Source organism: Desmodus rotundus, unplaced genomic scaffold, assembly GCF_022682495.2.
Source record: "Desmodus rotundus isolate HL8 unplaced genomic scaffold, HLdesRot8A.1 manual_scaffold_215, whole genome shotgun sequence".
In the NCBI taxonomy this organism is placed as follows: domain Eukaryota; kingdom Metazoa; phylum Chordata; class Mammalia; order Chiroptera; family Phyllostomidae; genus Desmodus; species Desmodus rotundus.
In genome coordinates this window covers 1-20,969 of record NW_026527275.1, presented here as the reverse complement: position 1 = coordinate 20,969, position 20,969 = coordinate 1, and the positions used below count along the sequence as shown (strand labels likewise).

Genomic DNA, 20,969 nt, shown 5'->3' with positions numbered 1-20,969 from the left:
TCAGCTGAGCCACCCAGCCAGGGTAAGCACTTTTTTTTGGTTTAGTTCCCAAGCCCAATTACAAATAGAATTCAATTTTAATGGAGCATTTATCACCCCCCTTCAAAAGTGTTCTGCCAACATATGTTAGGAAATGCGGGCGCTATGGAAACCCTGCTTCCGAGTTCCCATTCTGGCCTCCTGCTTCACTGGCCCTGTGCTCCGGCCAATCGTAACCGCTCCGACTTCCATTTCTGTGCCGTGTCCCAGAGGCCAGCACACCCATCCTGCCGCTGTTCCAGCGGGGACATGGGGCCGGATTTGGGAGCTTCTGAAAACAGACACTAGGCTCTGCCCCTGCCGCATCTGACTCAGTGGGCCAGAATCGGGGTTCAGGAATCTGAATTTTTACAGACCCTCAACCCTCCCTTTGAGGAACACCTTGTGTCTGCACAAGGCTAGGTCAGCGGCCCCATCCTGGCCCATCAGCACAGGCAGGAGTGACAGGAGGTCCCATGTCAAGAAGAAAGGCCTCAAAGTGAGCATTTCAGGAGAGCTTCCAGCTGGGGACTGAGGTCCGTGCACCGATTTTCTGTCATACACTGGGGATTGCGGTACTAACTCAGCACAAACCACCACTCAGGAGACTGACAGCTGCGCCTTCTTTAGCTGGAACTCCAAGCCTGGGACTCAGCTGTCCCCCGCCCCCCCACCCCATGAGGACCACAGGCCAGGAACAAAGCTAAGTCCTGCGCCCACGTCATCATGCAGAATCCTTACAAACACCCTGCGTGAAGTGGGCTGTCTCTACCGTACAGGTGGGAAAATCAGCCCCCAGGGGAGTGAAGTGACTTGCTCAGTCACACAGCAGTGGGCTTGGACTGAGGCTTTCCCGAGCAACAACCGAAGTTGAGTCCCGAATCCCTGGTAGGCGCGTCCCCCCAGACCCCCAGGGTCAGTCTTCTGAATTCTGGGACATTTCTTACGCTCAGATCTCTCCAGGTTTCTGTGCACGGTACCTCCTGGCCTCACCAGGGAGAGCACGACATTGGAACATTTCTCCAACTTGAACAAAACGCAACTCCACTCATCCAACAAACCCCTTGTTTCTGCAACGAGTTAAGTGGACAGGGCATGCCTTGGATGTGTCATCAAAGAGGAAAGGGGGTGGATGGGTAAAGAAAATGTAGCAAAATTGGTAACTGTCTGAGGTGAGTGATGAGTAAAAGGTGTTGGCTGTACTAGCCCCTCCGTTTCTGTGTGAGGGGAAGTCATGTAATTAAGTAACAAAACAGGTCAGAAATGCAGATGCCATGCCAGCCTCCTCCAGGCACCTCACCCACCCACAGCCTCAATCAGCCTGAGTCCTGGAGAACCCCACTCCTCACCCCACTCGGGCCCACCTGCCCTCTAATGAAAACGCAGCCACCTCTTTGCAGCCACTGGGCTCAGCGTTTTTAAAGTGAGGGAGCAGACCCAGCCCTGCACTCGCAGACACCGGGGCCACCGCACACGCCCCCACCTTCAGCTGTCCCACGAACACAAGAACCCACTTCCCCACCAACTGCTCCCACAGGGCTGGCTTTTGCTAAGTGCCCAGCAAGTGTTAACTGTCACTCTCATGAATAAGACCTCAACCTGCCGTCACCTCCCCACAAAGGTCCAGGACCAGGCCAGACTCCTGACAGCAAAAGCACCCCGCCTCTGGCCCCACTTCTTCCTGTCTCCGCTGCCGCCCTCAGCGCCCTCCCCTCCATGTGGGGTTTCTCATTCACCTCGCCATTTGATGCCTGTCCCTTTGCACCCACTACACCTCCACTTGGGAGGCCCACAGCTGCCTCTCCTCCTCCTCCGGGGTCCGCCCCCCCAAGCCCACCCGGGTCAGGACTCTCCCAAGTCTTCACTCAACCAAGGCCACAGGTGGGGGATGGGGGTGCCAGTCCTCTGACACCATCACGGAGGTTAACTTTCAACATTTGCTTTATTCCACGACAGCCGACCCAATCTTCTACCCCTAGAGTATCCGCCTGGGCCCTTGGTCCTCTCCCCTCTGGCCAGGTCCATGCTGAAGAGCCGGGGCTGCGTCCGCAGGCAGAAGGCCTCTCTCTGTGAGGCTGCACCCCGGGTCCTGGAGACCCGGGGAAGGCTCCTCGTCCCACGGGCCCTGGAGAAGGCACAGCAATGCCCAGTCCCACCGGTGCTGCGTCCACGTAGACGGCTCCAGGGCTCCACGGCTCAGTGGCCAGGCTGCAGCGATGGCCTTCGCAGGGTGCCGGGCGGTGGCTCTCGCCTGGGGCCGTGACAGGGAGAGACAAGCACCGAAGCACTCCGACTAGTAACTCCTCAGACAATGACACAATAAAGGGCAGACTTCAACATGATTTGGCAAAAAGGTTTTAAAATTTTAAATTAAGGAAAAACATTCACGCAGAAGAGAGAACAACTTAACTGCTCTGAAGAAATATATTAAAGAAAGTGGAATGTAAAAAAAAAAAAAATCAAACCCCAAATAATGACAAAAATAGAAGTATCCTCTGTAAAAATCTGGGCTAATCTATTGAATCATTCATTTCTATTCAGTATCAGTGTGAGGTGAAGTATCAGAGTATAAAAAATTAAAACAAAAACAAAAAACAAAAACAAAACGCTCGAGACACAGCCCTTGCGCTGACGGGGGCCGAGCGGCGTGTCTGGTCCCTCCCGCCGTCCGCAGACCTCAGAGCCTAGAGCTCTTCCCTGGTCCTGCTCAGTTTTGTGGCGTGTTCCTCTACAAACTTGCTCAAGTGCTCCAGGTCTCTGCTTCCGTCCTCAAACTTAACTGGGTTCTTTTTGTCCCCACTGGGTGCGAAGTAGATGGTGGGGAACCCCTCGACTTTGTAGCGGTCGTTGGCGATGTCGTTGGCGGTGGCGTCCATCTTGGCGATGACCAGGCTCTTGTGGCCCTTGTACTTCTTGCCCAGGGCGGTGTACACGGGCTCCAGCTGCTTGCAGTGCCCGCACCAGGGCGCGTAGAACTCGATGAGGACATCCTTCTTGGGGTCCATCACGATGGAGTCGAAGGTCTTCCCCACCACGACCTTGACCGGCCCCTTGTTGTTCTTGGGCACCGGCTGGGATTTGATGACCGGCTTCAATTTTCCTGCCGAGGAGAGCGAGCAGGGGACAGGTGTGAGTGACACTGGCAGCTCTGTGCCGACCAGGCAGGGCCTTGTCTCCCACAGCCTGCCCTCGGCTCCCTGGTCTCCTCAACCCTACTTTCCCAGTCCCCGCAAAGGCCACAGTGGTCCCACCCCAGGCCAATCAGGCCACCAGGCCCTGTCCAGTGAGGCTGCACAAGGGACAAGCCTGGCGCAGGGAGCTCCAGGCAGAGCTGGTGTCCAGGCAGCAGAGCCATGTGGGGAAAGGCGCCCAGCAGTGCGCCTGGCAGGCAGGGCACCAGGGGGTCTGTCCGTGACGGCGGGCGCTGGGCCAGGGGCTCCCCCAGGCTGATGGAGACACAGGTGTGATGCTTCAAAGCAGATCTCCACACACACACACACACAACTTCCCACAGACACCAGAAGCCTCCTTTAAATATTTTTAAAATAAGGCTTCTTAACATTTCTGAGACACACCTGCCCTTTTTTCTAGTACAAGGAAAAAGAAAGAAAAAAGAGAAAGCAAGCAGAAGAAGGGGGACGCTCCACCTCCATCCTCCCTGAGGGAGGTCCCTGGGAAAGCCCCAGAACCTGGCTCAGAACAAGCGATGGGAAGGAAGAGGTGCCCCCAGTGGCCCCAGGCCCCAGCTCGAGGCCCACCTCTTCTGAAGGCTGTGACGAACTCGCGGAGCGTGTCCGAGTCGAACTCGTCGGGCTCCATGGCGAACTTGCGCCCGCCCTCGTCCAGGATGGCAGCGTTGACGTCCTCGCCGCTCTCGCTGAGCCCCAGGTCCTTCACCTCCGTGGCAAAGTCGTCCTCGTCCGCCACGGCGAAGGTGTACTCGGGGAAGTCCTTGGCCACCTCCAGCACTTTGCTCCTCCAGAACTGAGTGGCTGCACCGGGACAAAGGGCCGTGAGCCCCAGGGGCGGAGGGTAAGAATCTGTCCCTCAGACTCTCACAGGGCTCCGGCTTCCATCGGAGAGAAAAGCGTTTCTGAGTAAGCCACCTCCGTGAGCAGGGGACCTTGGTCAAGAGCTCAACCCACCCAAGAGGCCTGTGCTGAGGGGCATAATGACCCGAAGCCACAAAGAAAACAACACAGCCGGCCACCGACCCGCAAGGGCCCCTCACCAGCTCTGTAGTCAAAGCTGAAGTCCACGCTGTAGTACACGACCACCAGAGGGCGCCGCGAGTACCGCTTGGCCTCGTTAGAGGGCTTGCGGTGGCCCACCAGGGGCAAGGTGTGCTTCAGCACGAAGTCCTTGATGGCCTCGCCCTCCGCGGAGCCCTGTAAAACAGCGGGGACAGGTGAGTGGCAGCTGACAAACACAGGGCTCATCTAACTCGCCCACCTGTTGCTGTCACTGTCACTGTCACTCAGTAAAGACAGGAGGGGGCACAGACAGATACTGGAAGTGAGAAGCCCTGCTTGAGCACCCCCAGCAATTCCCTGCTGTCTCTGGACCCCCCTCCTCCACAGGTGAGACTGTTGGGCGCTGCAGGAGCCCTGGGCCCTGTCCTCAGAACCCCGGGCTCGCTGTGATGTCAATCAGGCGCTGCCTGAGGAAGGCCAGGCTGCCAGGAGACCACTGTTACCACGGCGAACTGAGCGGCAGGGTCCACCCCCCCCCCCACCGCCTGATCCTCCCCAGCCCCATCAGAAGTTTCAGAGATGCCAGGAAAGCAGCGCAGAGAGGTGTGGGGAGGCCCAAGTGCGCACAGCTGGTGAGGGGCCATGCTGGGCTTGGCCTCTGGCCTGGAGAAGCCACACCCATGAGTGACAGCCTATAGCACAGAGCACCGGCAAGTCTTGGGCTAGAGCGTGGGGCCAAAGCTTGGAGGCTGGGGGGGGCAGCCTGATTTGTCACCGTCCCCCGAGACAGAGCTGTGCAGGGATTGGTTTAGACTGGAACCCAGGTGGCTGCCAGGTGCACTGGATCAGCGGGAGGCAAGCCCAGCTCCGACATTCACGCAGCACCTGGGACCAGCTGGGTGCCTGGGGACCCCGAGCTCAGGCTGTCGGGAGAGCTGACAGCCCTGAGGGGTGTGCAGAGTGCCCTAATTCAGGGGCTCCAGAGGGCTCACAGGGAAGACCTGAGCCAGGCCCCCTGGACCCCAGGCTCACAGCCACCCCCAGGGAGGGGACCGCCATCTCACGTTACAGATGAAGACAGGGGCGCAAGGAGGTTCAGCTGCACACCCCAGGTCACACAGCTGAAGTGGCAGGCGCACACCACACTCTCTGCCCAGAACCTGGGCCCCACCTGAACGGGAGTCAGGCAGGTGGCACCGAGGATGCGCAGGACTTGCTGGGCAGGAGGAAGAGGACAGAGCAGGGGACAAGGCAGCCAGGGTCTGATCCTAGGGCACCAGAAGGGTGGGAGGGTAGCATGGGAAAAGCTGTGAGGGGGCAGCAGGGGGCCTTGGGGAGCCACCTGAAGGTGACCTCGAGTAAAGCAGCATTGACAGCAGGCAACCTGGCCAGGGGCCTCGACCCAGAAGCCTCAGGGTCTGCAAGCAGACGGCTGGCGGCAGGTGCTCTCCATGCAGCTCCTGGCGCTGGCCTTTCACCTTGCCTCACGTTACCTGTCCTGCCCTTGTCTTTCCTTTGCCATGATGTCTAAGCCCACGTTTTAAAAATGTTTGGAACAAAGTTTGTATATAAATAACACCAGTCCATTTAAAGTTAAAAAGTGCAGGCAGAAGGGAAGAAATCAAGCGGCAGTAGCACGTATAACAGACTGGGCTGCGCGGGCCCCAACCTTCCTGAGGTCAAGGACGTCTTCAAGAATCTGTCAGAACTACACATGCCCGAGCCCCGAGGTGCACGGCCCCGGCTCATCAGCGCCCCTCTTTGGATGGAGACTTGGAGAAGGAGCAAGGGCACTGAAGCGCCGGGAGTCAGGACAGATTGGGCCGCCTCCCAGGTGGGCCTGCTCCCGCCTGAAGGGGCCTGGCAGCCCCCTGCAGTGCACGCCAGGGGACTCGGGCCCACTTGCATTCTCTCCTCAGCTGCTTCTAACTGGCTGTGGGACCCTGGGGGAGGCAGTCACTTCCCTGCACCCCAGCCTCTTCCACACCCGAGGATCTGCTCACTGAAGTGCTGGAACACTGAGCTGGGCGCCCCCTCTCCAGTTGAGTGGGGTGGCGAGGAAGAAAGGCCAGACGCAGCAGCCACACTGCACAGCCTCACGCAGCGAACAGAGAGGCCTGCCTGCCATTGCCCTGCAGGGCTCCGCACCTGGGCCGCCTGCCGGCGAACAGGGCTCAGCTCACACGGGCAGCAGAGTCTGGCCAGGAGCAACGCAGACCCAAGCCAGCCCCACGGGGGAGGAGGGCACCTGAGGGAGGCTGGTGCCAGGAGGCCTGAGAGTGGTATGAGGGGTAGAGCCCTGCCAGGGGGTGACCAGGACCCCTGGCCTGCGGGTCTGTGAGCGCTGCCCCCTGAAACCCAGCCAGGAGCCTCCCTGTGGGCCGACCCCAGGGCAGGAGCCTGGGGGGAGGGAAACCTGCACACTGCAAACACCCCCGGTGGCACCGCCAGGACCCTTCTGCCCAGGGGCTGGCCCTCCAGAGGGCCCATTGAGGCCCGAGCGCCCTCACCCACCTGGATGTCCATCACGCTGCTCTTGGACTCGTATTTGGACTGGAACTTCTCAGGCTGCATCATGACCAGCTTGCCAGGGGAGACTTTCAAGAACTGTGCTGTTTCAGTGCTGAAGGTGTGGTAGAATTTGTAATCTTCTCTCAGGTTGTTAGCTGAAAAATGAGCAGAACGATAAACACGCAACTTACTACCTGTGCACACGGCGAGTTCTCCCACGCAGCGCCTCTCCAGGGCTTGGGGCTCCCCTCCTCGAGGTGGCAGGGCCCCGAGTGTGGTTGCTTTACCACACACATCCTATTTAAATCCTGTCAACCTCCGAGATAAATCCCGACTGGCGCACTTTTTCCGGAAAGGACCAGACAGCAAATGTCCTTGGCTTTGCAGCCAAACTGCCACAAGCACTCGACTGCGTGCTCACATGTGGAAACAGCTGGACCACGTGTGAAAGAGTGTGGCCGTGTTCCAATAAAGCCACCAAACCAGGCAGGGCCAGTGTGTCGTCCCTGCCCTCGACCTGGGGTGACCGCGTGGTCACCCTCCACTCAGGCCCTCCACTGTCCTCGCTATGGCACCCAGAGCCCCCTGGGCCGGACAGCACACCACGTGATTGGGGGAGGTGGGGGTAGCCCGGAGAAGCTATGGCTTTTGAAATCAGACAGACCTGGGTTCAATTCGTAATTCTGCAACCTCCTAACTGTTGGTTATTCATCGGCCCGAGCCTCAGCCGTCCTCAGAAGAAACAGGAAAGTACCTCGTAGGCCGCAGTGAGGGTCGGGAGAGGCTGCCCACCCGGAAGGCACTCGCAGGCTAGTCCCAACCTGGTCTGAGCCTCCGGGTGCCACCAGTGTTAGCAGCTGGCCATGGGTGAGAAGACAGAGTTGCCTCAAGACCTCTGCTAGCCGCCCCCCACATTCACAGACCCCCTCCCATCTCTGCAGACCACGGTGCTGCCTGCTGCTTCCACGCAGCCCACAGTGCACAGGCCAGCGTGCCAGGCCCCATGCCTCTCACCTCTGCTGCAGCCTAACCCGGCCAGGCCATGGGTCTGACTTGAGGCCCGCTGCCCCAGGACTGGGTTATTGCAGACCGCCCCGGGCCGCCACCCCCACCCGAGAGGTGCATACACCCAAATGGGACGTGGGTCTGGGGTACCCTCTACAAGTTTCTTCCTGATGAGTCGGGAGTGGTGATGGGGTGACACAATCAATAAAGACCAAGGAAGTGCGAGGGGACTTAGCCCCACTATCTGCACCAAGTAGCAAGCTGTGCACGCAGGAGGTTGTGGTTAGCGCTCCACCGGAGAAAGCCCAGCCATTCCTGGTGTGGGTGCAGTGGGAGGTGGGGGGTATCAGAGGGAAGTGGTGAGGGTGGAGGAGATCCTTACTGTCCCTGAAGGAACCATTTCCATTCATGACCCGGGGCCGCCCAGGATGGGAAGCACCATGCCCCGCCCAGACAAGTGCCCGAACCCCCACAGGACCGACAGCTGGTCCTAGGAGGGCCACCTCTCACACTAGCTAGTCTAGCCCCATGGGTGCTTGTTAGTACTACCAGGCACTGGGCCAGGCGCCTCGTCTACGTCACCTCAGTGAACATGATGACCTTCGAGGTGGACAAGACCACCTCGGTGGACAGAACAGCGGGCTGATCAGGCCCTGCCTGCAGTTGGCCACAGGGCTGAGGACTGGCAGAGCCAGGACTCACGCCCAGGTCTGCTACCAAAACCTCCCCCTTCTGGTGAAGAGCCTCCCCTTGCAGAGGGGCTGGCTTTGGGAAGGGGATCCTGGAAGGCGAGGGAGAGCAACAATGAACTTGGGTGAACTTGACTGTGCCCTCCCAGCCCTCTGTGTTCCATCAGGGCCACTGGAAACTAACCTCCAGCCGTTGACCTGTGCGAACACAAAGCCTGTTCCCACCGGTGCTACAGTAATTCATCAAGCCACCCCGAAGTTGACGCCTGGGCCACAGCGCAAAAGCAGCAGGCCCCTGGGCGGCGTACCGCCCAGTGCAGAGGGCCAGGGCTCACCGGCATCCTGGTACAGCTGGTAGGCCGGGTCACTCTCCGTCTGGAAGACCCCAATGATGACGACATCATCTCCGTCCTTCAGGAACTCCTGGACCTGCTTCAGGGCCAGAACCTCCTTGGAGGGTGGCCCAGACTGTTCAATCATGTAGTCCACGATCCCTGGGGGCAGAGCACCTGCCTGAGGAGGGGCCGGGGCTCCAGGGCGCTCTGCCCGCCGCCCACCTGCCCTCGCCGAGGAGCTTGCCTGCCCCACGCAGCCAGGAGGCAGCGGGCCTACCATATTTCTCCCGTGGGCCGTTGTATTCAAAGGGCTTTCCCTTGCGGAAGATCTTCAGCGTGGGGTAGCCAGAGACATCGAACCTCTTGGCCAGGTCCGTTTCTGCGATGGCGTCGACCTTCGCCAGGGGGATTGGGGGAGAGTGCTTGCTCAGCTCTTTGGCGGCCTTCTCGTACTCGGGGGCCAGCTTCTTGCAGTGCCCGCACCTGCCCGGGAAGCCGCTCTGTCAGGGGCCTGTCCCCGCCCCAACACAGCCTCCCAGTGACACGGGATTTCTGTACAACTCCCACACGTCTGCTGCTGAGGGCGCTGAGCCGGGCCCCCCAACATGACATGGCCTCCCCCCACTCGGCAGCCCCACGTCGCCCTTTGTGCAAGGCAAAAATGCTGCACCCACCTTGCTCTCCACCATCTCTGCCACCCTACCTTGCCGTGCCAGCAGGGTGCCCCATACAGGCACCAATGCACACCTGAGTGACTTGAGACCCAAACCATCTTACCATGGGGCGTAAAACTCCACGAGGATGATGTCTGCATCGCTCACTACCTCATCGAAGTTGTCTTTGGTCAGCACAAGCGTGACTTCTGGGGGAGGCGTCCAGTTGGGCTGGGAGATCTCTTTGACTTTGGCGATAATTTCTGAAAGAAGCACAAGACGACTAAGCACAGGCAGACCTCTCTACAGCCTGAGACCAGCCTGATGAAGGAGGCTCCATTCCCCTCAGACCACAGCGCCACTGCATGCGAGCCCTGGGAGGTCTCGTCCAATGCTCTGACCACACGTGCCAATCAACCATTTTGGGGGCGCCCCCCTAACACATACACGTCCAGCACTAGCACATTATAGCTTCATAAAACATGCAAAAATCGAGAAAAGTGAAGAGAGCGGCAGGTCCCTCCACCACTCAGGCTGCATTGGTGTCACGTTATAAAAAGGCCCATTTGTGCCCTGGCCGGGTGGCTTGGTTAGTTGGAAAATCTTCCCATACACTGAAAGGTTGCAGGTTCGGATTCCCAGTCAGGGTGCATACAGAAGGCCACCACTGATGTCTATGTCTCTCTCTCTCCCCCCCTCTTTCCCTTCTTCTCTCTAGAAGTCACTGGACGGATCCTTCGGTGAGGACTGGACACCAAAAAAGGTCCCATGTGTGGCCTGGGTCCCCAGAGATGAATTCAATGATGGAAGTGGGACACAGAGCACATTCTCACACAGTATCTTCCACGTGGTTCTCAGGAGCAGCGACAGCAAACTGTTCATACTTCCTTTTCTTTTTTTTGGCTGTGGAGTCCAACCACGAAGGACCAGGTGAGAGCCGCGCCCACATGGCACAAGCTCTGAGGCCAGATTGCACACCCACAGCACAAACCTCCTGCCCTGCCCACGCCCAGGGCCTGAGCCAGTTACCACGGGGGAGGCCCGTTCCTTAAACGCACTCTCAGGGCCGGGGGCCCAGAGAGCCCCCCTGGCAAACACTGCTCTCAGGTTCCCAGCTGGACCATCCCTCTAGTCAAATACTGAGCACACAACTCCAAACATACAAGCCTATTTACTTTCCAGCAATACAGCACACTACTGTCAGTCTGCTTCTAGATTAAGTTCCCTGCAAACCAACATGGAGAAGACATGTTTGTTAAGTAAAAACAAGAGGGTACAGATGGCATTTAAGATATGCTAACAGCCCTCGCTGGTGTGACTGAGTGGATTGTGTGCAGGCCTGCAAACCAAAGGGTTGCTGGTTCAATTCCCACTCAGAGCACATGCCTGGGTTATGGGCCAGGTCCCCAGTAGGGGGCGCATGAGAGGCAACCACACGTTGATGTTTAACTTTCTCCCTCCTTTCCCCTCTCTAAAATAAATAAAACCCTTAAAAAAAAAAAAAAGATATGCTAATAATTGTGCAAGCATGACACACACAGACACACCTGCTTGGATGTGTACAAAGTATCTCTGAAGGACACAGGACAAACTTGCTTCTGGCCAGGCAGCTGGACACCCAGCCAGGGTGGGAAGAGTAGCCCACGAGACACTGGCTCTAATCGACAGACAGTGTGGTGTGCAGTCAAGTACAAACAGGCGGAGTCAGCGACCGCTGTCCGTGCACCCACGAGGGGCGGGCTCCAGTGCTGACGGGTCTCGGGACAGACTCGCACCACCTGAAGGAACTCTGACACCCGGTCCGAGTGACTTCGTATCCTGCATGTGACTCCAGGCCCGACAAGGGGAAGGCACTCATCCAGGACACAGGGCTGGTGCACAGCTGAGACCAAACCCTACCAGGTGCTACTACCACGATGCCATACTGGGAATGGGAAACGGAATGTAATTTCTAAAAAGTGACTCGATAGACTTGCTCTTCCTAAAGGATACCACAATTGTATTTGTTCACTCATATAATAAAGTCTTTTCATGCTGAACGGGAGCAGGCAGGGATCCCCAGGCCTGGTTTTAGAGAGCCCCCTGGCTGGCTCCCCACACCATGTGTCTCAATGTGGGGTTTGGGCCTGAAGCCTCGGCACTCAGGAGAGCTTGTAAGAAATGCGAGTGACTGAGCCTGACCTGAAAATGCTCAACGGGGACTCTGGAGACAGGGCTCTGCGATGTCTTCATGACCCCTGACCCTGCTCTGATGACCCTGATGCAAGCTGAATGTCGAGAGCTGAGGCTCTAGAGAAGCAGTTTTCAACCTTTCCCGTCCCGTGGCACACATAAACTACTAAAATTCTGCGGCACACCAAAAAATATATATTTTTTGCCAATCTGACCAAAAAAAGAGGTATAATTTTGATTCATTCATGCTGGATGGCTGTTGTTCTGTTGGATGGTGTCATTTTGTTATCTGACAATCTAAGGGAAAAGAGCTCAGAGCCCCTGACTGAACAGTCAGGTATTGCGTGTTTTAAAAAATCTTGCGGCACACCAGTGTGCTGCGGCACACTGGTTGAAAACTGCAGCTCTAGCCGTGGCTGGTGTGGCTCAGTGGATTGCGTGCTGGCCTACAAACCGCAAGGTCCCCCGTTCAATTCCTGGTCAGGGCACATGCCTGGGTTGCAGGCCAGGTCACCACTTGGGGGTGTGCTATAGGCAACCAATCAATGTTTCTCTCCCTCTCTTTCTCCCTCCCTTCCCCTCTAAAATTAAAAAAAAAATGGCAGCTCTAGAACACCAATGAGAAGCTCCACCTGTTGTAAGATACCGTTCCCAAGTAAAGACAAGGTTATTTTGATCTCGGTCACCTTGAGCATCCCAGCAAGGAGCACCCCCAGAAGCCGGTGACCCCAGAGGTCACTCCCAGTCCTTTCCATCACCCAAACTCCCTGCCCAGGGGAGTGAGGCCTGGCCCCAGCTCCTTCCAGCAGCTCAGGCACCGCTCACCTTCCTGGGTCCTGGAGCCCTCGTAGTCGACAGCCTGCCCCTTCTTGAGGATCTTGATGGTGGGGTAGCCGCTCACGTCAAACCTGCTGGCCAGCGCCGACTCCGAGGTCGCGTCAATCTTAGCAACGGGAATGGGAGGGTCGTTCTCCTTCAAGGTACTGGCGATTTTTTCATATTCTGGAGCAAACTGCTTGCAGTGCCCGCACCTAAAAGTTAGGTTTGGGGAAAGAAAAGCAGGTTGATGGTACCTGTGGTGGCTTAACTCCAGCCACGCACACAAAAACAGGGCATTGGGATGGGCGATGTCTGCAGTTAAGAGCAGACACGACGGGCAGACCAGGCGGCTGAGGTCAAACAGGTCTGGGTCCGACGTCCGGCTGTGCTTTGGGTACATCCTTTCAGTGTCTCTGAACCCTGTTTTTTCATCCATACGTTTCTCAAAGTTTGGTCCAGAGATTCCTTGTGAAGGGCCTATGAGGTGAAACTTTACAGAAACATTTTTTGGTGCCCCTGCTGGTGTGGCTCAATGGATTGAGCGCTGGCCTGTGAACCAAAGGGTCTCTGAATCAATTCCCAGTCAGGACACATGCCTGGGTTGTGGGCCAGGTCCCCAGTAGGGGGCGTGCAAGAGGCAACCACCACACATTGCTGTTTCTCTCCCTCTCTCTCTTCCTCACTTTCCCTCTCTCTAAAAATAAGTAAATAAAATCTTTAAACAACTCCAAACAATTTTTGTCTTTTTCACTCATTCTTTTAGAAGTGTACAGTGGAGTTTTACAGAGGCCACAATGGCTCACAGTGACGTCAGCATTCTGCTGTTGACATGTAATGGGCCACTGTTATATAAAAGTGAGCACTTTTTAAACTTCTCAGTTTTAATTTCTAATGTGTTAAGTATTGATAAACATGATCCACACGAAAGCTATTTGGGGTCCTCAAATTTTAAGTGTTAAGGGATTCCAAGACTAAAAAGTTTGAAAACCGTCCTGGCCAGGTAGTTCAGTGGGTTAGAGCGCTGTCCCAATGCACCAAGGTTGTGGCTTGGATCCCCAGTCAGGGAACATACAAGAATCAACCAATGAATGCCTAAGTTAAGTGGAACAACAAATCAGTGTTTCCCTCCCGCCCTCTCTCCCCACCGCCTCGATAAATTTAAAAAAATTTAAATTTGCCCCGGCCAGTGTGGCTCAGTAGGTTGGACATTTTCCCTACTGGGTTGTCCAACCTTTTGGCATCTCTGGGCCACACTGGAAGAAGAGTTGTCTTGGGCCACACATTAAATACACAAACACTAATGAAAACTGTATAGCAAAAAAAAAAAAAAATGTTTTAAGTAAATTTACGATTTTGTGTTGGGCCGCATTCATCGCCATCCTGGGCTGCATGCGGCCCGCATGGGCTGGATGTCCTCGCACATAAACCAAAAGGTCGTGGTTTGATTCCCAGTCAGGGCACGTGCCTAGGTGTGGATTCAGTCCCTGGTCAGGGCGCGTGGGAGAGGCAACTGATCCATGATTCTCTCTCACATTGATGTTTCGTCCCCTCTCTTTCTCCCTCCCTTCCCCTCTCTCTAAAAAAAAAATTCTTTTAAAAATGCCGCATACTATGCTTGAACATCCAGCACTAGATACATATGTATATTTTGACTATTATGTCTCCAAAGTGAAGCAGGGGGGTGGGGGAAGAGGAAAGAAGGGATTATGCGACCATAGAGGAGAGCTGGCGGGAGGAGCACACAGGTGGCCACCAAAGCATGCACTGCAGTGGGAGCGTAAGAGACAGGGCAGGGGGTGGGGGTGTCCGGTTCTGCTGCCGCCCCATTGCTGCAGGAGGGAGGTGGATGGCCTTGAGATGGGTCGGATGCCTGTCACCAGCGCAGGTTTCCGTATCACCACAGCTTATGAAACGCCACCTCCTTCCCCAGCTGTCACTATCAGAGGACAAGTTCCTATTTTAAATCACTGGGGACTGCATTCTGTAAGGGCTGGCTCACCGGATGCTCAATGCAAACTGGCAGAACACTGAGCTCCTGGCGGCTCTGCACCTGGGGCTTACGCCCCTGCACCCAGCCACTCCCACCCTGCCGGGGTCAGGCAAGGGAGCAGGGGAACCTCTGGTCCACCTGGGGAACCCAGCATGTGGGTCCTTACCACGGGGCGTAGAACTCCAGCAGCACCGTGTCTTTGTCGGCCACAAAGTTATCGAAGTTTGCATCGTTTAGAACTAAGACACCATTTTCTTCCTTAACTTCTAATTCATCCTCCTCCTCCTCATCTTCCTCATCTTCCTCCTCTTCCTCCTCAATGGCATCTTCTTTATTAGAATCTGAGTGCAAAACACCCAGACTGGTTAGGAAATTGGTTGACTCTCCTCAAAAATATTCCTGTAACCTCAACCCCTCAAAATGTGTCACGAGTCCTGAGTGACTAGTCCCTGGGGGCCACCACCAGACATGGTGGTGACATCCAGGCTTGCCACCCCAGAACTTCTGCTCTAAGTGTGCGTTTTGGGTGGCTGTGCCATGGTTAAAAATTGCCTGGAAACCAGACCTAGAATCTGAAGTCTAAAGCCCCAGCAGGAGCTCCCCCCTCCCCAGAGGTCGCACCAACCCGCCGCTCTGCATGCCTCCTGCCCGAACACAGAGACCCCAATGTCAGCCCCTTCTGCTCTGCACAGAGATCCGAACCATTAACCTCCAGCGACACTCTGCAGTCTTCCCGGCCGCGCCCTGTAGCCAGGCTCAGCCTGGCTCCACACTTCAGAAACACCTCACTGTGGTTCCCGCCAGGTCCTGCTCCAGGGTTCCTGCTCCAGGGTAACGTTCTCTCTCACTGAGTGCTTCCTGCCTGGAGCAAACACACCTCTCTTCCCAGAACAGAGAATCAAGTACATCTCACGATCAAGGTCCAGGGAAAAATTTTTTTGTGGAACTACAGACACCAGGCGTCATGGGACTGAGGTTCTCATTCCCTGGGTCCTTCAGCTTTGCTCACACCGGCAAGGGCACCTGAAGCCCGGGCAGCTCGTGCGAGGATTTCATGAACTCCGAAGCCAGAACATTTCCAGGGGCCAATTATTTGCGTTTGGAGATGCTTCCCAGGAGACGAAGCAAGGCTGAGAGTTACCACGTCTGGGGCTGAGGGTGAAGTTGGGGCATGAACACCTGCCCTTGGGACCCTGGAACCCCTGGGACTGGCCCAGTTCCAGCCCTGCCCCTAACTAATCTCCCCCCACCTACTTCAGGGCTGGGGCTGCCCTGCTCAGAGGGGTCAGGGAACTGGTCTGGGCAGGTCAGGGCAGCTTTGTTCCTTGCAGCTTTGTTCATTATTGTTAAAACTGACTAATCCGCAGAGAAGTCACCAAAAGCAAACCAAACCCCCACCCCTCCAGCCGCTTTCCTCACCAGGTCCCCTTGAATGCCTTGCTGCTTTTTCCTGCCTCTCACATTCCTGGGGAGGGTGGGGGCGGGAGAAACAGCTCTGTACCCCCAAAGAAAACCCACCCATTTGACACGAACAAACCAAGCAGGTGCCCATGTTTCTTGAGACAAGTTCCCTCCCCTGCCCTTGGCTTACCTCCCCGCCCAGCTCAGGGCCACAGCTCTCAACATCCCTTCCCCGGCCCCCTGCCACGACCCCTCCTCCATGCAGGAACCCTGTGGGGTGAACAGGCCTGCAGAGGCCCCAGGGCCCCAGCACTGTCATCGGGCAGTACCAGCTTCCGGATGGGAAGGAGGGAGGATGCTGGGGAAGACCACCTCACTCGCAAGTCCTACCCAAACGACCTGCCTGAGAGCTGCAAACCTGGGGGCTGGACAGGGGTGGGGGTGGGGGTCTCTGCTCCAGCTGGGGCACCTGGGAGGCACCGTCCACCATGGCTTGGGTCTGGGTGCTCACTTGCGCTGGATGGCTGCTGTGGCCAGTGAAGTGGGACTCGTGGGCCCTGCACACATATCCACTCTCTCTGCCTGGCTGCTCTGCCCAGTCAGATTTATTTGCAGAATCAAATTTACTTGCAGGCAGATGGAAAAGACTGGAGAAAGGGTGGAAAGCACTGGGAACTCAGTCTGCTCTACAAGCTGGGAAACTCAGCCGGGGAGGAGAGGGACTTGGTAATCCGCCCAGCACACTGGGATAAGGTGAATTTTTCAAAAAGGAAGAGCAAAGCTTCCTTACAAACACTCGGCTGACGTGGTCCGTGAGCGCTACTGGTGGGGGTGGGGGGGGCTGTAATGATGAAAAGGGCATCTGTGAGTTACCACGGGCCAGAGCTAAGGGCGTCTCATTTCTTCATAAGGACCAATTCCTCTGCTGTTTGAGAAGGTGCTGGCTCTCTATTCCTACTAGAAATCCACACTTCCCTGCAAAGAAAGCACCCACATTTTAGTGGGGAGACCACTCTTCATGGGCTTCACTTTTAAAGTTGGATGTTCTTAGACTTCCGGTCAAGACACGGCTCACCTCCTCGCACGACCAGAGCAAAAATTACAGCTCAACTACAGAACAGCTATCACCCAGAATTGTCAGAAAATCAAGCTCTACAGGAAGTCTGACAACCAAGGAATTAAGAAGCCACATTCATTCAGACAGGTAGGAGGGGCAGAGACTTGGAATGGGCTGGTCCCACACAAAAATTAGGAGCGATATCTTGGGAATGAGGAATCCCACCCCACCCCAGACCACCCAGACCAGTGCCAGGGAGATAAGTCACCATAACTTCCGCTTGCAAAAACCAGCAGGGGTTGGGGTGGTGGAAGAAACTGTGGGATTCTCAGGCATCTGCTCTTAAAGGGCCTGTAACAGACTTAGGACTTACTCAGACGCACAGGCTCTGGGCTCTAGCACCAGGGCAGCAGTGGCATATGGGGAAGAACTGAAGTGTCTGAATCCTGGGTGACAGGATCCTCCCAGACAAAACTCTAGAGGTCAGGAAGCAGTGATTATTCCTTTTCAGAGCCCCCCCCCCCCCCCCCCCCCCCCCCCCGCCACAGAGCCGCAGAACCATACCTGAGACTGCATCAGCCTGGTTCACACAGGTTGCCTCATCCTGGCAATTACCTAAGGCTCCGCCCCATCCAACTTAAGGTGTGTTTTTCTACATTAGACCACACTGCTAAGAAAGGGGGTCAAGGCACATCTACCTAATACATAGTAACAAACACAGGGAGGCTGCTAAAATGAGGAGACAAAGAAATATGGCCCAAATGAAAGGAGAGATTAAAATTCCAGAGAAAGAACTAGACAAAATGGAGATAAGCAACCTATCAGATGCAGAGTTCAAAACATTGGTTATTAGGATGCTCAAGAAACTCATTAGGTACTCCAACAGCATAAAAAAAGACCCTGGCAGAAATGAAGGTTACACTAAGTGCAATAAAGAAAAATTTGCAGGGAATCAACAGTGGAGCGGAGGAAACTGAGAATCAAATCAATGATTTGGAACATAAAAAGAAAAAACATTCAATCAGAACAGCAAGAAGAAAAAAAAATCCAAACAAACGAGGATAGTGTAAGGAGCCTCTGGGACAACTTCAAGTGCGCCAACACCCAAATCATAGGGGTGTCAGAAGGAAAAGGGAAAGAGCAAGAAACTGAAAACTTACTTGAAAAACCAGTAAAAGAAAATTTCCCCAACTTGGTGAAGGAAGTAAACATGCAACTCCAGGAACACAGAGTTCCAAACAAGATGGAAACAAAGAGGACCACACCAAGACACACCACAATTAAGATGTCGAAGGTTAAAGATAAAGAGAATCTTAAAAGCAGCAAGAGAGAAGCAGACAGTTATCTACAAAGGAGTTCCCGTAAGACTGTCAGTTGATTTCTCAAAAGAAACTTTGTAGGCTGGAAGGGTCTGGCAAGAAGTACTCCAAGTGATGAAAAGCAAGGACCTACATCCTAGATTACTCTGCCCAGCAAAGATATCCACCAGAACTGGAGGGCAGGTAAAGTTCCCAGATAAGGTAAAGCTAAAGCAGTTCATCATCTCTAAGGCATTATTATATGAAATGTTAAAGGGACTTATTTAAGGAAAGGATCAAAACTATAAACATTAAAATGTTTAATGTTTAAACAATAAATAACAACTATCAACAACTGAACCTAAAAAACAAACTAAGCAAACAACCAGAACAGGAATACAATCACAGATATGGAGATCATTTGAATGGTTACCAGTTGGGAGAGGAAAGGGAGAGAATGGGGGAAAGGTGCAGGGGTTAAGTACAAGTTGGTAGGTACAGAATAGGCAGGGGGACGTTAAGAACAGTATAGGAAATGGAGAAGCCAAAGAACTTACGTGTGTGATCCATGGACGTGAACTAAGTGGGGGATTGCTGGAGGGAAGGGGGGTGCTGGGTGGAGGAGGGCAAAGGGAAAAATCAGGACAACTGTAATAGCATAATCAATAAAATATATATTTTTTTAAAAGGTGGGAACAAAAAACATAATAAAGTTGGGTGTTCTTGTATAGAAGCACACCCATAGTCTTCCAGCACCTTCTGGAAGGGTGCCATCTTCCTCAGCATGAGGCCAAAGCAGCTCAGGTAAGGGGGGTGGGGACATATATTAGAGAATCTTGTAACTATTTTCATTCCACTTACGTTTAAAAAATCTAAACCAACCCCAAATAAAAGCAGGCATCAAAATATTTTCCTTCACTCTGTTGTCTGGAAAGAAATGAAGAGTGTCAGTGAATTCTAATCTGAGACAGGAAAGCCCTGCAAACTGAGGCTAAGTCATCAGAGCTGAAGCTGCTTAGTAAGCACATTCTTGGGGGGCATTTAGAGCCCAGGCACTACTGTGCTGCTTGAATCTACAACGTGTGAGAGAGACAAGCACAACTAAAAGCTTTGTGGACTCGGAACGTCTGGGGCAGAGGAAGCGCGGCCCCAAACTACATCCACAGGATAAGTCTTATCTGTGATGGGCACTGAAAGGGAAGGGCCAGGGGTGCCCACAGGATGGGAGAGAGTCCAGATAAAGGCTAGAAGCGCCACCCCCACCCCAAAGGATGCCCTGGGAAACCTGCCTTGGCCATGACAACTCCAAAGTTCCCGGGCTCACCCCAGAGGCAACTGCCTCCCAGGGCCCCCAGTGCTTTAGTGACCTGTGACCCAAATGATAAACGTGCAACTTATTAGAAGCCTTTGATGTCCCAGTGGTTTTTACTTTTTAGCTACATTCCAAAAAGTATCCTCCATCCCCACTGGTTCTCAAACTTAAATGTGCCTCCCAGAGTTGATTCCATCTACGAACCATGAAGAACTTGTTTAAAATGCCCCCAGCCAAACACACTTCTGCTTCAGTATATTTTGGGACTCTGTATTTAAATAAGTACCAGATGATTTGGGTAAAGGTCCCAAGTCACATTTTTAAGGCCACACTTCGATCTAGTCCCCTTTTGGCAGGCGTTTTTTTTTCCACTAGGTGCTGGCTTTTACTTCCTTTTCTATTTGGCTAAAGCTTCTTGATTTAGTGACCCCAGAGAAGTTACTCAATCTGTTTGAAAGAGTATAAAGTTCACGCTTTCCTACACACTAATATTCGAAAAGGGGTGTTATTATATTGGAACAAACTCACTAGGGGGGAAAAAAAACAAGTCATCAGGAGAAAGGCCAGCAAGGAAGAGCGCTGAGACCAGTAACAGGATGATGCCCTGTGCTCTAGGAGTAGCTTTCTTTTCGTGCCTTGTACTTTCTAATTTTCAAAGTCCTCTTAGCCACTCGTTCTGAGCTAGCTGATTTCAAAGCAAAGTGCAGGACCAATGACTAGTAGCAGTCCTACGTTCCCGCGAGGGCAGGCGCTTCTTGGGCAGGAGCTCCCGTAACCCGGGAGCGGTGACTGGCACATACTAGATGCTGAATAAATGCTCCCGATGGACTGGTATCTCCGGGTTTTAAAAGATGCAAACCAAGCCATCCCTTTATCCCTCAAATCAGAACCCTTGGGGTACTTATTTCCAAATCTACATTTTTAAAAAGTGAAATGCTTGCTACCTGCGGCTCCCCAGCCTCCTACGAATCCTGTTTGAAAATCAGTGGCTCTATCTCCTTTACACTCTCTGGGCGCGTTCGCCTGGAAATTTTAAGCAATTCCCCAACTCTTCTCCTCGGGATTCTGGACCTCAGGAAAATCTGAGCAGAATCAGAACGAAGGAGCCAATTGCAAAGAAGCCACTTTGCACTCTCTCCGGTCCAAGCCTCAGTGGCAGGGGGCTTGCAAAGACGCCCCGCAGCCCCGGCCCCTTCACCGCGCTGCTCTCCCGGAATCGATGCGATGCTGGCCACCTGCCACCGCCCCTTAAACTCCAGCAAGTTAGCAACGGCATCAGTCCTGGAGAGGATCCGCGCGGAACCCACCGGTCCAGGTCGCACCCATCCCCGGTGCCGCGAGGCGCTCCCTAGCTCGCAGGCCCAGCCCACCGCCCGGCTCACCTCCGTCCTTCTCCCCGGCCTTCGCCACGGCCAGCAGCTGCGTCAGCGCCAGAAGCAGGACCAGCAGGCAGGCTTTCCCGGGCCTCATCACGGCGGTGGGAGCGTTGCCTCCAGGTGCCAGCTGCTGAAGAGCT

General features: G+C 54.6%; 1 protein-coding gene across 1 annotated transcript; it reads right to left on the bottom strand.

Annotated features, from left to right (window-relative positions):
• Nucleotides 1–1,941: 1,941 nt before the first annotated feature.
• On the bottom strand, nt 1,942–20,961 carry PDIA4 (protein disulfide isomerase family A member 4). Its single transcript, XM_024564533.4, has 10 exons — nt 20,836–20,961; nt 14,552–14,726; nt 12,402–12,607; nt 9,529–9,667; nt 9,029–9,234; nt 8,752–8,910; nt 6,726–6,877; nt 4,250–4,406; nt 3,777–4,010; nt 1,942–3,118 (listed from the first exon to the last, which is right to left on the bottom strand). The coding sequence occupies exons 1-10, from the start codon at nt 20,921–20,923 to the stop codon at nt 2,703–2,705; spliced, it is 1,932 nt and encodes a 643-aa protein (XP_024420301.1). The 5' UTR covers nt 20,924–20,961; the 3' UTR covers nt 1,942–2,702.
• Nucleotides 20,962–20,969: the final 8 nt, after the last annotated feature.

Excerpts from the sequence above, each read along its gene's own strand:
- PDIA4 (XM_024564533.4), bottom strand. The coding sequence starts at position 20,923 with ATGAGGCCCGGGAAAGCCTGCCTGCTGGTCCTGCTTCTGGCGCTGACG. Across the intron at positions 14,727-20,835 it reads GGCCGGGGAGAAGGACGGAG|ATTCTAATAAAGAAGATGCC; the intron begins GTGAGCCGGGCG and ends TTTTGCACTCAG. Across the intron at positions 6,878-8,751 it reads CCAGCTGTACCAGGATGCCG|CTAACAACCTGAGAGAAGAT; the intron begins GTGAGCCCTGGC and ends CTCATTTTTCAG.